General features: G+C 43.7%; 1 protein-coding gene across 2 annotated transcripts in view; it reads left to right on the top strand.

The window, feature by feature from the left end:
- GNAO1 (guanine nucleotide binding protein (G protein), alpha activating activity polypeptide O) overlaps positions 1-17,326 on the top strand; it is a 166,592-nt gene continuing 149,266 nt past the window's right edge. For both annotated transcript variants that reach the window (XM_011971907.1, XM_011971908.1), the window contains exons 1-2: positions 1-395; positions 615-657. In XM_011971907.1, the coding sequence (XP_011827297.1) occupies positions 278-395; positions 615-657 (161 nt within the window). In that variant the 5' untranslated portion in view covers positions 1-277. The remainder of the gene's footprint in view (positions 396-614; positions 658-17,326) is intronic.

The following is a 17,326-nucleotide window of genomic DNA, read 5'->3' as shown; positions in this document are numbered from 1 at the left end:
TCCTCCCTCGGCTGCGGAGCCCCAGACCCCGGCCACACTCGGTTCGACAACCCCAGACCCCCGCCAGCTGCCGCGAGTCTCCGCTGCTGGAATCTTGTTAGCGGCTGTCTTTTTGGGGGGTTCTGGTTTCCCGACATTTTTGTTTCCAGCCCAGGAGAGGATATCGTGATTTTCCCCCCTTGAGCCCAGGCTCTGCTCTCTGGGGGGGTGGGGGGCGCTCCGAGCCGGGGAGCCGTGCCAGCCGAGTCGTGCGGGCTGTGGCAGGGAAGGGGCCACCATGGGATGTACTCTGAGCGCAGAGGAGAGAGCCGCCCTCGAGCGGAGCAAGGCGATTGAGAAAAACCTCAAAGAGGATGGCATCAGCGCCGCCAAAGACGTGAAATTACTCCTGCTGGGTAAGGACCGCCGCTGCTAACCCCATCCCCCGACCCCGGCCACTCCGCACCCCCTGCCGCCAGCTCCCCCACCCCACCCGCGCCCGGGAGACCTGGTCCCCAAGTTGGCACCACCATGTGCCCAGGATCGCCCACCCCCTCGCATGCCTTAGTCCCCCCTCCCCCTGTTCCCTTAAGCTGACACTCACCAGTTTTTCCCCACTGTCTGTGTCCCAACAGGGGCTGGAGAATCAGGAAAAAGCACCATTGTGAAGCAGATGAAGTAAGTCCCTGTGGCACTGGGATTTGTACTTTTAATAAGAGTAATTTTTAAAATCGTTTTTATTACCTTGCTTACTCCACATTGCTCTCCAGGCCTGTTTTTTAATTCGTGCACACACACACACACACACACACACCCCTATATTTGACTCCCCTCCCCTACTCCCTACGTTGGTTCTGGGTCCTCCACCCCAACTCCTGGGTGGGTGTTTTTTGGGAGGGGGAAGGGGAGCGCCTGTAGTTGTATGAATGACAGTGTCCGCCATATTGATCAGAACATCACATTATTGGCATGATTATGATCATTACTCTTGCTTGTGGAATATTTTTTGTGTCTCACTGCCTCCATTTCTGTCTGTGTCTCTGTTTCATTCTGTCTCTATTTCTCTCTCTTCTTCCCTCCATACCTCCGTATCCCCCGAGGTCCGTAATCCCACTTCCCCTGCTCTTCTCCTGGGGCAGTGATTTTGAACTTGGCTAACATGGAGGGGACCCAGCCCTAGACTGGGGTGGAGGATCAAGCGTCTGCTGTTCATGCATTTGGTGCTGAATTGGAGGCTGTGGTTTCTACATCCCCTCGCACCCCCCCGCCCAGGCCCCAGAAAAAAGAGGGCCAGGGTTAGGGGAGGGGTCGTGTGCTAGGGGAAGAAGTGGGTTTCCAAGCGTACGTGACGGGCACAGTTTTATCCAAGGTAGAGGTGGAAGGGGGAGGGAAGCTGCCTGTGAGGCTGAATGTCCGCCCCTTACTGCTCCAAGCTCCTCTCCTCCCCACCCTCCCAGCATTGCTGTCCTGACACCCGCAGTTTTCGTTCGCTCCGTGGCCTTTATCAGTGTATTTTTTTACACTCTGCATAGGCCGTGTTCCATGTAATCTACCCACAATGCGGATTTCAGGCCCCACTTGCCGCCGCCCCCTTCTGCCTTAGCTATCAGTTTCCCCTCCTAATTAACTGGGGGTGGATTTGAGTGATGGTTGAAAATTAAAACAAAATGGGATATTCCTTCCCTTCCACACTTTCTCAATAAGGAGCCTTGCCCCTCCTTTCCACTTGCAGGCTCGCTTCTTGCGCTATCCACTCGGCAGTTCCTGGTGAGCCCACAGGCAGCTTTGCTTGGGGAGTGGGTGGCCGGCAGCGAAGGGGTGTGCGCCCTCCGGGCCTCCAACTTCTGTTGGCCTGTCAGTTCGAGACGGAGAGTTCGTTAAGACCGTTTAGCGAAGATTCCACGTCGCTTTGCTGTGACACCTTCGTGCACACATAGCTCCTAATTAGGGGTTGCGGTGCAGTAAACAAAAATGATTATTTTTCAACTTGACAGAATAGCCGAAGTAATTGCATCGCGTAGGGAAACAATGGAAAATAAAAACCCCTTTCGTGGGAAGGTGGGAATGGGAGTGGGAGACGAAGCACGCTTGCGGTTTCAGAACCAAGATGCAGAAAATCTTGCATGTGTAACAGGCATGACAAGCGGGTTCTAGGCGGCGCCATGATGGTAGGGAGTAGCGACTCGGAGACAATTTTCCCATCTGCTTGACATGTTCTTATTTTTGTTCGAGAGCTCCCTGGGGCTTTCTTCGCAGAGGCCCCCTCGGCTCGCCGCACCCTTCTGAGCCAAGGGTAATTTAGCTTGGGGCTTCTCTTGAGCTTGTGCAACCCAAATTGATGGGGAGGCGGGGCCTCGGGAATTGCTCTTTGCAACAAGGTGCATGTTGCATCTGTCTGGAGCCCTTGCAGATCTGTAAATGCAAGCCGCGCCACCCCTTTCTCTCGAGGGGGGACGTTTTAAAACTTCAGAAGTCTGTAATCAGCTGTGGCTGACTCAGAGCCCGGTAGAAGCCCCAGCCACCTGAGCTGGATGAGGTTTCAGGCGTTGCAAGTGGTGGACAGCGCCCAGCCGAGGCCGGAAAAGTCGATGGGGCTCAGTTCGGCGACGCTCGGCTAGGCTCGGTGCGGTCTGGGCGCGGGGCTCGAAGGGAGTCGGCGGTGTTCGGAGCCGAGTCGGTGTCCTGGCGGAGAGAGCCGAGCCGCTTCGGAGGGGGTCGAAAGCATTCGGAAATGCTCGGGGGAGGGGAGGGCGCAGGAGGGGAGGAAGGAGGGGAACAGGCCAGAGTCTGCAAATTAACTTTGCATCCGCCAAAGCAACTGCCTTCGCTAAACATGCCCCATAAATTAGGTTGATTTAATGAGAAGTTTAAAAATATATACTGAATGCCCCAAAGGGGTGCCTTGCCTTTTTTTATTCAAAGAGAGCTGAGCGCTCTGAGGAAATAGGTGTGCCACTTTAGGATGAAAATTCCTGATTATGTACTGGGCAGGAAATCTTAAATGAAGGCTGGATGTAGACTTCCCCAGGAAAGTCCTATGTGTCTTGCATTTGGTTACACAGAGGAGGGGGGAAAATGAAGTGAGTGATGTTTGAGATTGTTAAATCAGAAGTCAGAGCATTTCTTCTTTTTCCCTTTACTTCTTTTTTTTTTTTTTTTTTTTTTTTCCACCCTTACAGGGCAGCTTTTTCAAGAAAAATGTCAGGAAAAACAGATTTTGTAGGTAAAACAATTTTTTTTTAAAGCACAATACACCAGCTCTCTTTAGGAAGTAGGGTAGATCTGTTCAAAAGGTCCATCACAAAGGTTTCTGGTCCCTGTTTGGCACAAGGGACCCTGGCGTCCTGTCCTCCTGAAGCATTCATGAATGGCAGCTTTCCCTGTGAGCCCTCCAGCTTGGCTTGAAATACATCAGATCAGGGCTTTGTGCCAAGCTGAATGCAGGACTTGTTTTATTAACCACAAAATGTGGGATTGGTGTCACTGTATCCTAGTAACAAATTTTTTTGAGTCCTCCCTTGCAGATATGGTTTTTGAGATGGCCACTTGACTGAGAGTCACTTTAAGTCAGGAGAATTCTGTGGATGGTGCCAGGCCCAAAAATCTAGGTGGCATTTATAGAAAGCAGTTTCCAACTTCCTTGTGCAGTATGATTGGTGACCAACCTATCAGGCCATATGTACTGGTTAATTAGAAAGCTGTGTTGTTTCACCTGGACAGATAACATTCAACAGAGAGCCCTCTTTAGGTTATACCCTATGATAACCCAATGATTTCCTAATGGGGGGCTGTAGTCTTAAGAGCTCAGCACATTGGATAGAGAGGAAGAATATGGATATTCAGACATCACTGAATAAAACTTCTTTTATTTAACATTTCCAGAAGAGTAAAGAGTCATTCCATTGAGCCTGTGTTCTCATCCTTGTTGTGGTGTGCTAATTAGAAGAAACAGGCTTCTGTATATTCCCATAGTGACTGAGGTTAAATGATAAAGGACGGGCTGGCAGTTGCTATTTAGAACAAAGGGGTAACATCTTCATCAGCCTAGGAACATTGCAGAGATACTGACATAAAGTTCTTCTGCTTGATACGTGTTGTAAGGGGAAATGTGCATCTGCTTAAGAGATACCACAGTTTTAGAGTGTCATTTGAAAAGCCTGATTCTCAGTACTTATATTAAAATTTTTATTTGAACAATAGTGTTTTGGGGTTTTTTTCCCCCTTGTGTGTGTGACTGTGAATTCGTGTGAGGGAGCTCTGTCAGACAATCCAAAACATTTCAGTACTGAGAAATAAACTGATAATTGAGATAGCACAAATGTAATTTTATACATACCATGTGTGAGTAACCAGTGACTCTTTTTTTGCATGGCATTTTAAATAATTTTGCTTGTTAGGGGGTCGTGACCTCACCTGTGATACAGCCTCATCATTTTATAGTCAATCAATAAGACTCTGAGTTATTCAGACTAATCAGAAATTTTTTAAAGAACTGTCAATTTTATTTAATTTCCAAACCCTTACAAAGAAATCCCTTAACGAGTTGTAATTTTATGAGGTATAGAATTGACAGAATATCACTTTAAGTGATTTCCCAGTTCTGAACAAATAGTGACACCCACTTGGACCATGTACCTGGTGAAAATGTAAAATGAACTGTGGAGTTGCTCTGGGAGCCACAATTTGCCCTCATTCGAGGTGTTGAGTTTTCTGTAATGTTGAGTTCAGGCTATCTGTCTCTGGAGCATTAAGTGGAATTTTTAGAAAGGGAGTTCAAAGGTGGCCATGAGGCATTGCATGCTAGCTGCTAGTCTTTGCCAAAACGGGCACCATAAAAATCGAGCACTTTGGTTGTGCGTTCATTCCCACAGTACCTGCTTAGTGCCATTTTAAAACAAATTTAAGAATTTGCCTGATGAAGACGTCACTGCTCATACAAATATTCCAGCCTGACAAGTGGGATGTGATTCAGAGAACAGACCCTACCCTGTCAGGAAAGGCCGTCTTAAAAGGTCACCTGTCACCAAAAAGCTGATGGTTTTTTCCTCCCAGCTGACCCTGACTTTGTAATTAGGGTATCTACTGTTTGGTATGGGTTCAGGGCAAGCTTACATCCTTCACTTGATCTTAGCCAAAAGGCTGAGAAGTGGTCAAGCTTGCATTCTTTCAGCACAATGCTCTTCAGCACCTACTAAATGACAGGCATTAATGGAGGTGAATAGCAACCTGCAGCCATTACTCCATGAAAGTGCAGCCGTCTAAAAGGACATTTCCCACACTTGCCCGCAGGGTCGCACGTTGGGGTAGTATTCCACTGAGAACCACTCTTCTAGATTTGTAGACTTGTTATTTCTGCAGTCATCTCGATGGCTGCTTTGCCTCCCTCCCTTCCTCCCATCTCTATGTTTATTCAAATGGATGCACCTTGCTCTCCGGAGACAGCAAGAGCGTGAACGGAATGTCAGATCAAGTAGCAGATGAGTTCTCTTTTCCTGATGGATGGTGCTGTCTCCCTCCTTACTGTGCACTGAGCTGTAAATACCAGCAGACCTTCCTGCCAGAAGAGTGGCAAACGGTCCACCTGATCTCCTCGGGAGTCAGTTGTGGAATTCTTGAGCCTCAGTTACCTATTGGATTCTAAAGTAGAACCTATATGCTTGTTGGAAAGGGTTGTTTCCAATTAGATGAAATGGGTGAAGCTTCATGAGAATCAACATGGCTGGAAAAGAATGCAGAACGTCTGTTCTATGTGCGAACAGGGCTGGATTAGATTTACGATGCTCAGAGTGGGAGTGTGTCTTGTTTCTTTTAACACATGGAACTCCCAGATTTTATTGTGCTTCTTCACATGCCACATCTGCTAAAGATAGGACAAGATCACTCATGTTTTTCAGCTACTCACAATACCCTATCTCCATTAACACTGGAGATTTAATATGAGTAGAATGAGGTCCTATTTTTCCGATATGTGCTCAGCCCATCTGGATACTGGGACTCAACTCGCTGCTTCCCAGAGTGTTTTCATTGTCATTTCTTATGGAGCCAGACAGACCATTATCACCAGAATACATCTTGATCTGAAAGACAACAGAAAAACTGGTGAAGGGGTGATTCCAAACTGAAAAAAAAAAAACAAAACAAAAACAAAAGCAAAAAAACCCAAAAACACATTTTGGAAAGAGTTACCCTCAGAATTGACACTAATAGAGAAAACTTTTGATTCTGAAGAAAGAAAAAGTGTGCCTGTTTGTACATACCCACAGACTTGTGGGTTTACAAGTGGCAGATGCTATGAGAACAGCACTCACCTCACTTTCTTACTGATTGCATCATCATAAAAAGCTTGAAGATCTCAAATGAACTCCATCCTAAGAATTTCTTCAAATCTGTGTCACATTCTTATTTTCTTCCATCCCTGTCATTCACACACAGTACTGGTAGAAAGGAATCTGTCCAACAGATCCGTGATTAGCACTGGGGGGAAGGAGAGGAGAGAGCAGTGGCCTGTTCACTGATTCAGAGAAATAGGTAGTTTCTTGTGTTTAGAGAATCAGTTTAGCATGCTTCTCTAAAATTGAGAGGTGGTTAACAGCATAGACTTTGCAAACAGGCTGCCTGGCTTCAGATCTTGGCTCTACTGATAACTAAATATCTGACCTTAGACAAGGCACATAATGTTTGGTGCTTCAGCTTCCTTACTGTAAAATGGGACTGATAATGAAAATAATAGGATTGTGGTGAGCATGAAATGAGTTAAAATATGAAATGATGAAATGTGCTTTGAGTAGTGTCTAGAATGTGGAAATCATTATAAAAATGTTAGCTCTAGTTTTTATTCCTTTGATTAGTGGGTGTTCCCTTCCCATATGGAGTTCTCTTGTCAAGTAAGTATGTGGGACTTAGCCGCCCTGAGAAGCAGAAGCGGGGTGCTGTGGTTCATGCTCATGGCTTCTTCCCCTTGCCTGCTCTGCAGCACCAGTTATATAACAAACTGTGTTGTCATAACTAATGTGACATTTTTGATGGCACAGCTGCTTCAGCCCAGGAGGCTGGGGTGACATTTCAAAGGGTGGGAAAGAGCACTGAACGAGGAGTCCAGGTCAGTAGCTCTGCCTCTGCGCCTCCGAAGGCTCAGTTTTCTGAAAGAGTTGGACCAGGGATACCCCAAACTCCTTTCCTGTTGTCAACAGTGTATGAAATTGGGAATTCTCTTCGTTTTCAGGGTCTTGATGTTCTCAATATTAAAGCATGAGTTATGGTTTTATCCCGTGGGGGTGTAGGGTATCCATGAAAGTTCTTTTAAGACTAAGTTAATTGCAGAATAGCAACCTCAGCCACAAAGCTTTGTCAGCCAGGAAATTTGTAGTTCTGAGAGTCAATTTGAGAAAAACACCTCTAACCAAACTTTTCATGCAGACATGGTTCTTAAACCAAAGAGGAGGATCTGAAAGTATCTCATTAGTAAGAAACAGGGTGTTTCTGGGAGGAGAGAGCCAGTAACATTACAAGAGAAGTGGTTTTTCCGTGGCTTCCAGGATGCCCAGAAGTGGAGACAGCCCTAGCATTCACCAGGGTTGGCTGCATATGAAGAAACTTGCCTGGGTTAAGGTGCCTAAAACCTAGGGAGCAGGGAGATTTGCAGACTAGTAAAAGGGGAGGATCAGGAGAACTGTATTTTAATTTTGATTCACTCTCTCATTTAACTTTGGGCAGATCACTTGGCCACCCTGGGCCTCAATTTGTTCATCTGTTAATTGGGATACGGGTTTACACTGTAGAATTTCTCAGGGCTCTTTCAGGTTTCCAGCTCTAAGATGCAGTAAATGCAAAGAGAAACTTAGAAGCCTGAAAGGTGGTGGGGAATAGTGGGAGTATTTACCACCCACAGCTTTTATCTGCTGAGCCATCTTTAGTTCTAATTTTCTTTACAGAGAAGAGGAAAAACATTGTGCTTTTCATAGCACCAAAAAATTAAAGTAAAATAAAATCCTGCAAGGCTAATAGTTGGTGCCCTGAATTTGGTCCCCCTACTCTCTTGATTTGTCAGCCATCCTAGAAGCAAGTAGAATGGAGAAAAGAGAAAGGGAGACTAATACATAAGGCTAGGATTTCATAGCTAACAATTTACCTTGGATTCTCTGCCTGTGTCTTAGCCAACAGATAGGTTTTCTGTAGAATATTGTTACTTATGAGAATAGCTTGTCCGTGCTTTAAAATTGTTCCTGGGGTCACCTGAAGCAAGGATGTTACTTATTTTTGCTCATAGTACAGCAGCATGCCCAATGCCTGGCACAAAGGAGGTCTTAATAAATGTTAGTTAAAGAAAAGGAAGAATATGAGGTATACGAGGAATGAACCTTATTATTCTCCATAAACCAAAATAATCACACTGAAAGCTTTTGGTGGCCATGGAAAGTGTTCATCATTTTCAGTCTATTATATTCATTTGTTTGTCAACATGTGAGCAAATATAGTCATCAATTCCATTTTACAGATGAGGAAGTGAGGTTCAAAGAAGTAAGGTGGCTTGCTCAAGGCCACACAGCTTAGTAGGTGACAGGGTTGTATTCAGACAATGATTTGTCTAATTCCAAAGCCTGTGTTCTTTTCATTGTAACTCCACACCTTTCTTACTAGACCACCACCAGTATGGGCAGTAGAGACCTGGCAGTCTAGGACTTCACACCCAGATGTTGATGGTGCCAGCCGTGGTTGAGGTCAGTGGCTGAGAGAATAGAAAGTGCCTAATTGGTGCTGAGTTCCTTCTGGAGGTGGTAGTAATGGTCATCATATATCACATTGATTTGGATACCAGATTATTCCCTAGCAACCATCTGGACGGGACTTAAAGTAATTTTCCATTACTGCCTCAAAAATAGGGGCCATTTTCAGATTGTAACAGAGACAAGGCTCTGGCTTTGGTGGAGGCAGGTGTCTTGGAGAACTGTGGAAAGACAGGATGATAGGAGATCCATCCATCTGTCCATCCATAAGCATTTATGATTGCCTACTTTGTGGGTAGCATACACACGGTGTCATGGAAGTACAGAGGAACACCCCAGTCCTTGTCCTGAAGGAACTCATGGTCTGGAGGGAGCTACATGTAAAAGAGTCTTGCACTTCAGGGTAGGAAGGGCCACGATGTCTGTATGCACAGTGTGCTGTGGTAAAACAGAAGGCACCTTCTCTAGGCAGGCAGTTCAAGGAAGACAGCCAAGAGAAAATGGCATGAGAACTGAGCCTTTAAAATAAGTGGTAGTTCAGCAGGTCGAAAAAAAGGAATGCCAGGCAGAGGGACTGGCATGTGTAAAGGCATTAAGATGTCACCACATGGAACATGCTAGAAGTGTAAAATAGTTTGATTTGACCAGAACAAAATACGTAAAAGGAGTGTTGAGAAATGAGGAATGAAAGATGGGACAGAAACCAGATCATGAAAGGCCTTATCTATTGTGCTAAGGACTTTGGATTTTATTCTGAAGATAATGAGATGCCACCTGAGGGCTGGCATTAGATCACCTGTGTAGACTGGAGAGGATCAGCTCTGGAGGTTGGGAGACCAGATGGAAAGTTACTTCTGTGACCCATTTGGGAAAAAGATTAAGAACTAAGTTAAAGCAGTAGTAGTGTGGGTGGGGAAAGGAAACAGATTCAAGAGATATTTGGGCAGTGGAGTAATTGAATTTATTTGTTGATCAGTTGGAAGAGCATTGAGAAGGAGATAAATTTTAATGAGTATGGACAAAAATGATTCCAGGATTCCTGGTTTGGACTACTGGTAGATGGTAGTACCATTCCCTGAGATAGAAAAATGCAGGAGGAAGAGAGAAAACTTGGGGAGAAAAGTGATGACTACATTTGGTCATGTTGGTGATTCTTGTGGATCATCCGAGTGGAGATCCTGATGGTGGTTTAGATAGGATACACCTGGGGAGAGGGGTCAATTTGAAATTCTGTGGTGCTTTTGAGTGGTGAGAGCCATAGAAGTTGGTAACCTTAGTAGGCTGAGTGAGAAGGAGAGAGAAGGCAGGGATGTGTCTCCTGTCACAGACATGTTCCAGCTCCAGGAAATGAGAATAATTTAGGAAGAGGAACCTGTGAGGGGAAATGAGAAGGGGTGATCTGAGAGATGAAAAAGAAAACCCAAGGCAAAGTAGCATCATGAAAGCCAAGGAAGAGAAGACTTTCAAGGGCAGGAAGTGGTTAGTTGAGTCAGATATTGCAGTAGACAGATAAGATGAAGATTGGCAGGTGTCCACTGAATCTGGCAAGTTGTTGGTGACCTTGGCAAGAGCAGTTTCAATAGACTGGTGGGAGAAAAGCCAAATTGCAGTGGAGTTAAGAAATGTATGGGATTGAGGAAATCCATGGAGGACCTCCCTCCCAGCCCAAAAGAAACGTGGGCTACAGAAAAAAAAGGGGTGAGAGGTAGGGAGGGAGAGAGCAAGTGTGGGGTCCTGGAAGGGCTTTGCTTTTATAGTTCATTTGGCTAACATGGGAGTAGTTGGATCCATTGAGAAGTTGTCCAGAGCCCTGATGAATTCCATCAATTCCATTTTACAGATGAATGGAAAAGTTGAAGGTATAGGAAGGAGGAAGTGGTAGAAGGAACACAAGCCCTTAGGGGATGGGTAGCTTGATCTTGACATGCATGTGCATCTCCTTCCCTAAGACAGACAGGAGGGCAGTAAGGATGGGAAGTTTGTAGAGAAATTCTAGGATATAATGATGAGGACAGGAAGTTGAGCTCAGGAGAGATGACCCCTAGTGTCTAGTTGAATGAACATGAGAAGAAGAGAGTATATCAGAGAAGTCCTCCCCATTTTGAACCTGTGAGGAAACGCAGGAGCAGGGAAGAGGTAGCAGAGAGAGAAGATGGCAGATGAACCCATAAGCATGAATTTCAGGTCCTTACAGGGTAACAGGAAATGTTCAGTTGTTTGCTTGGGAGGTAGTTCTGGCATTTAGAAGAGAGATCTGGGCTAGAAGGAAAAGTGGGCTTAGCTGCCCTTGTGGTCGGGCCGTGAGGGTGGATGTGGTATCCCTGGGGTGAACATGCAGATGGCCAGGAGAGGGAGGGCCCAGGGAAGGGGCGCACCACTGTGGCAGTGAGGAAGGGAACCTACCTTCAGTAGACCCACAGGTAGCTCCAACTGGCAAAAGGAGCCAGAGAGCAGAGAAGCAGGAGGCAAACCCAGAGCACCCTGCCACAGTGGATCCCCAGGAAGGGAATATGCTTCAGGAATTCTGGGTGGCGAGCAGGGTTCTGTTTCTTGGCATTGCCAAGTTAGATAAGTTCTGAAGAAAGACCATTGTATTTAAAGCTATCGAGGGCCTTTAAAAGTGCAGTTTCTGTGGAGGGAGAGGGATAAAAGCCAAACTTAAGGAATTTTTATGGTAGAAATAGGTCTGGACTGGGAGTCAAGAATCCAAGTTCTCATCCCAGCTCTGTTTCTGTTATTTAGCTTGATGGTCCCCAGGCAAGTTCCTTAACTTTCTTAGGACTTAGTATCCTCACATATAAAATTGGGAAACTGGATTGCGTGATCTATAAGCTTCTACTAAAGTCTTGAGGTCATAATTTGTATCTTCCTGCCCAGCAAAACAGATGTTCTTGTGGCAAAGGAATTCCCCTCCTTCTCCCTTGGCCACCCCCAACTGACATAATAAATTATTTAAAAAAATTAAGCTTTCAGAACTCTAGTGCTAATTGAGAAAGAAAACTGGGACATCAGCTCAGGGAATTCTGGACACCAGTGCATGTAGTGTCCACATGTACTCTCCACTGAGAATGTGGGGCCCTGTGAGGTAGGAATTTGTCCTGTAATACTGTCAGGGTTACAAGACCCGGATGGTTTGATGCTCTTCCACAGGGAGAAATGCTGAAGGTGATTCCACAGTACAAAGACAAAACAACTCCTGGGGTTCCCCTCTTTTTGAATTCACGTGGAAAAAAGAAGGAAGGCTGTAATCTGAGCTGGCTGTGTGCAGGAGTTCCAGCCAGGGCAAACAACAAGAGCTGGAGGGACCCATGCCTTAGGAGATGGACAAGTCTGAGGGCAACAGTGGGCAAGGGCAGGAGAGGCACCCACTCTATCTCCCTGGTACTCCGTGGCCTCATTGGTGGGAGGATCTTGGGGAAGGGATGGTAGAATGGGGATACGTGGACAACCTAGTTCTGAGCTGTGGCCATTCTTCCTACTCTTAATTCCCCATGTGCTATGGAGGGCCTGTTTCTTCTTTGAATCCTTTCCTTAGAATTTCAACCACATGGCCCTCGCTATTCCCTGTCTTCTTTGGTGCGTGTTTGTTCATTCTGTGAAGGCCATTGGAAGACCAACCATACTTTGGCACTTTCTCAGTTTCTAGGAATAGATCCTTTACTAAGATAGACAAGCTCCCTGCCTCAATGACCTTACAGTTTTAGAGAAGGAAGATAGTACAGGAATAATTGAAGGCAAAGATCATTTCATATAGTCATATGTGTTCTAAAGGAGGAAACTGGAATTAAATAATGGAGAGAGATTGAGGGAGATGAGGGGTAAAAAGGCAGGTCAGGAAAGATCTGAGGAAAAGGGAACAGCAGATGCAAGGCCCTGGCACAGAAATGAGCAGAAAGAAGGCCAGTGGAGTTCTAGACCACAGAGAAGGAAAAATAGCACACAATGAGGTTAAGGAGGCAGTTAGGGCCAGGCGCAGTGGCTCATGCCTGTAATCCCAGCACTTTGGGAGGCTGAGGCGGGCGGATCACGAGGTCAGAAGATCGAGACCATCCTGAGTAACACGGTGAAACCGCATCTCTACTAAAAATACAAAAAATTAGCCGGGCATGGTGGTGGGTGCCTGTAATCCCAGCTACTCGGGAGGCTGAGGCAGGAGAATCGCTTGAACTCGGGAGGCAGAGGTTGCAGTGAGCCGAGATCACACCATTGCACTCCAACCTGGGCGACAGTGTGAGACTGTCTCAAAAAAAAAAAAGCAGTTAGAAGCCAATGTGCAGGGAAGGCCTGTTGGCTATGGAGAGACATCTGGGTTTCATTTTGAATGCCATGGGAGATTGACAACTTGACCTGACTTATGCGTTAAAAGATACCTCTGCATCCTGGAAAAGGCAAAACCACAGGGATGGAAATTACATCAGTGGTTTCCAGGGAATTGGGTGTGGATGGAGCTTGCAAAGGGGCACAAGGGAACTTTTGTGGGTGATGTAAATATTTTCTCTCTTAATTGTGGTGGTGGTTATACCACTGTGTGTGTTTATCAAAAGTCATCAAAACTGTATACCTAAAAAGATTGAATTTTACTCTAAGTAAATTATACTTCAGTAAACCTGACTTATAAAATACATATTTTTTAATCAAATAAAAGAATTGCAGTGAGACTTAACAGAATCCCTCTGGCCGCCCTGTGGAGGGTACATGGCAGGGAGCAAGCCTGGAAACAGGGACGGTTGCACAGTCCAAGCCATACGCCCCCTCAATGCTGTTCTTACAATTCAGCCTGTGTTATGTGCTGTTCCTAGTGGCTTCCTTACATCAGCTTATTGATGTGTGTTCCTAGTTTTCCTGTTTACCTAGCTTTTCCTTAAAAACTGGTTTGAAACCTCATTGTGGATAGAAACCATCTGCTTCTTTTGTGTGGGCCCATGGGAGATGCTTATTACGTATTACTCTCCTTACATTTAAGTAGTCTTTAACATTTGCAAGCAATTCATGATCTCCTTTGAGCCTTGCAACATCAGGCTGCACATATGTTACCATGTTCCCATTTTACAGATGAAGAAACTGAGGCAAAAATAAGTCAGTATAGCAGTGTGAAAGAAGCATGAACTTTGGAGATTCTGGCTTTGCCATTTGTTGGCTATCAGTGTGATGTGGGAAAATTATTCAGTCTCTCTGAACCTCAGTTTCCTGATTGTTAAGAAAACACCAAAATATAAAAAATAAATAAACACACTGCAGATACACTGTGAGGAGTAAACGAGATAACACAGCTAAAAGCAGGTAGCAGATAATTGAAATTCCCTAAATGGTAGCTATTTGTATCATTTTTGCTATCAGAGGAAAACATGATTTATTTAAGGTGATGTGGCCAGTACATGGTAGAACTAAAGCCTAGTTTTTCTGATTCTAGGTGTGTTTCTTTTTCCATCACACCACTCAGAACATTCTTAATTGTTATCAATTAATTGGTCCAGGGCTAACTACTTTTTACCAACTCAGATGCTTAAATTCAATTGTTGATTATTCAGCAAATATTTATTAAGCACTCACCATATGTTCAACACTGTTGGGGACACAGGATATAATAGTGAGTTAAAATAGGCTCCACCTCTGCTCTTACAGTTAATAAAGCAGAATGGTGAGGGAGCACCTACCTCAGTGTGGGGTCTGGGAAGACTTCCTAGAGGAGGTAACGTTGACACTGTCTTTAAAAGAAACATTTTTGTTGTGATGCAGATCAATATACATGCAGAATGTACATTAATCTTGTATGTTTTATGGACTTTTAAAAAGCAAGCGCTCCGGTAACCATCACCAGGTAAAAAAGTAGGACATTGCTAGTGCCCAAGAATGTCTCTAAATATCCCTTTTTGATCACAGCTCCCTGCCTCACTCCTTACTACCTTAACTTTCGTGGTAAGTTTCATGCGTCCTTGCCTTTCTTTAGAGTTTACCACCTACATATGCATCCTCTGATTATTTAGTCTAGTTTCGCCTGGTTTTGATATAATTGGAATCATGCTATTTGTATCTTTCCTTCAGTATTACATTCATAATATCCCAGTTGTATGTAACTGGAGTTGATTTTCATTGCTACATAGTATTCTATGGTATTCATTTTATGAATATTTTTAATTTTTCTATATAGCATTCATAAATATTAGTGGATATTCATGAATGTACTATTAATTATTCTTCACTTCATTGCTATATAGTATTCATTGTTACAGACCAGCTGTGACTATACTGTAATTTATTTATCCATTCTACTGCTGATGTGGCATTTTGTCATTTTGAGTTTGGAGCAGTTATAAAAGATGCTGCTATCAATGTGTGTGTGTGTGTGTGTGTGTGTGTGTGTGTGTATTCTGGGGCACATGCATTTGTGAAGGGTTCTTTGAAGAGGAATTGCTGGGAATCTTCAACTGCATTAGATAATATACAGTGTTTTCCAAAGTGGTAATTCCATTTTTATACTCACAGTAGCAGAAATAATTTCTGTTGTTATAAATTCTTGCCAATATTTGGTACTGTCAGATTTTTTCATTTTTACCAAACCAATAGGCAAGTAGTAGATCTCATTGTGGTTTTATTTTACATAGTCTGGATTGCTGAAGAGGTTGAACAGCTTTTCATATATTTATTGGACATTTGGATTTCCTCTTTTGTGAGGTAGACCTGTTCTTTTGCCACTTTTTAAATTAGGTTGTAATTTTCTTATTAATTTGTAAGTGTTCTTTATATGTTCTAAATACTAGTCCTTTTTGTTTTTTGTTTTCATTACAAATATTACCTCCCATTCCCTGGCTTGTCTTTTCACTTTGTTAATGGTGTTTTGTGCTGAAGAGATATTTCTCTTTTTTTAATGTAGTCATGTCTTTCAGTCTCGCTCTTTTTGGTTGGTGTTTTTGTGTGTGTGTGTGTGTGTGTGTACTATTTAAGAAGAAGTCTTTCCTTATCTTGAGGTGCAAAGGCTGCCCTCTATTTCCCCCCTCTTTAAAAAACTTCGAAGATTTATTTTCTTTTCTATTTAAGTGTTTAATTTACCTGTAGTTGATTCTTGTGTATGATGTAAGTTGTTTTTTCTCTAATGAATACTCATTGGTCCCAGCTTTCTGTCACTGTTCTGTGGGGCCACCGCTGTCATAAGTTAAGCATGTATGTGATAAGCATGCAGGGACCTGTTTCTTGGCTCGTATACCATCCCATTGGACTCTGTTCTTATGACAGTGCCACACTGTCTTGATTACGACAGCTTTATAACATGTCTTGATATTTGGTTTAGCAAATCCCACTCCCCTTGGTCTTCATGAGTGTCTTGGCTCTTTGTGCTTGCATGTAAATGTTAGAATCAGTTTTTGTGATGCACACACACATACATATCCCTATTAGGATTTTGATTAGTATTTATTCGAATCCACTACTCTGAGTAGAATTGATGTCTGTAAATCTTGAGTCTTCCTGATTCATGAGCATGATATGTTTCACCATTATTTATCGTAATTTCTCTTAAGAAATATTTATAATTTTTCCCATGAAGAGCTCATGTACTTTTTGTTAGATTTATAACTAGATACTTAATGTTTACAATGGTTTTGTAATTGCTTCTTTTTTAAAGAGCGGTTTTAGATTCACAGCAGAATTGAGAAAGGGGTACAGAAAATTCCCATACGTCCCTCCCCACACACATGCACAACCTCCCCTTATCAGCAGTTCTCACCAGAGGGCACAGTTATTCCAGTTGATGAACCTACACTGGTGCATTATAATCACCCAAAGTTCATAATTTACCTTAGGCTTTACTCTTGGTGATGTACAGTCTATGGGTTTGGACAAATATGTAATGACATGTATCCATCATTTTGGTATCATACAGAGTATTTTGACTGCCTTAAAAATCCCCTGTGCTCCACCTGTTCTTTGTTCCTCCCCCAACTCCTGGCTACCAGGAATGTTTTTACTATCTCTATAGCTTTGTCTTTTCCAGAAATATCACATAGTTGGAATCATACAGTTGGACTCAAAAGACTTCTAATATGTAGCCTTTTCAGATTGCCTTCTTTCACTTAGTAATATATATATATTTTCATGGCTTGACAACTTCCTTTTAGCACTGAATAATATTCCATTGTCTGGATATACCACAGTTGTTCATCCATTCACCTACTGGAGAACATCTTGGTTGCTTCCAAGTTTTGAGAATTATGAATAAACCTGCTGTAAACATTCATGTGCAGGTTTCTGTGTGGACATAAGTTTTTAACTCCTTTGGATAAATACCAAGGAGCACAATTGCTGGATTGTATGGTAAGAACATGTTTAGTTTTGTAGGAAACTGCCAAATTGTCTTCCAAAATAGATACATCATTTTGCTTTTCTACCAGCAACAAATGAGAGTTTCTGTTGTCTGCAGCCTCACCAGCATTCGGTGTTGTCCGTTTTTGGATTTTGTCCATTCTAATATGTGTGTTGTGGTATCTCCTTGTTAGACAAATTTGCATTTCACTAATGATAAATGATGTGGAGCATCTTTTCATATGCTTATTTGCCATCTGTATATCTCCTTTGGTGAGGTGTCTGTTAAGGGCTTTGGCCCGATTTTTTGATTGGGTCGTTTGTGTTCT

This window comes from Mandrillus leucophaeus, unplaced genomic scaffold, assembly GCF_000951045.1.
Source record: "Mandrillus leucophaeus isolate KB7577 unplaced genomic scaffold, Mleu.le_1.0 Scaffold125, whole genome shotgun sequence".
NCBI lineage: Eukaryota > Metazoa > Chordata > Mammalia > Primates > Cercopithecidae > Mandrillus > Mandrillus leucophaeus.
Note: the sequence above shows the minus strand (reverse complement) of the source record. Positions and strands in the feature narration are given on the sequence as shown.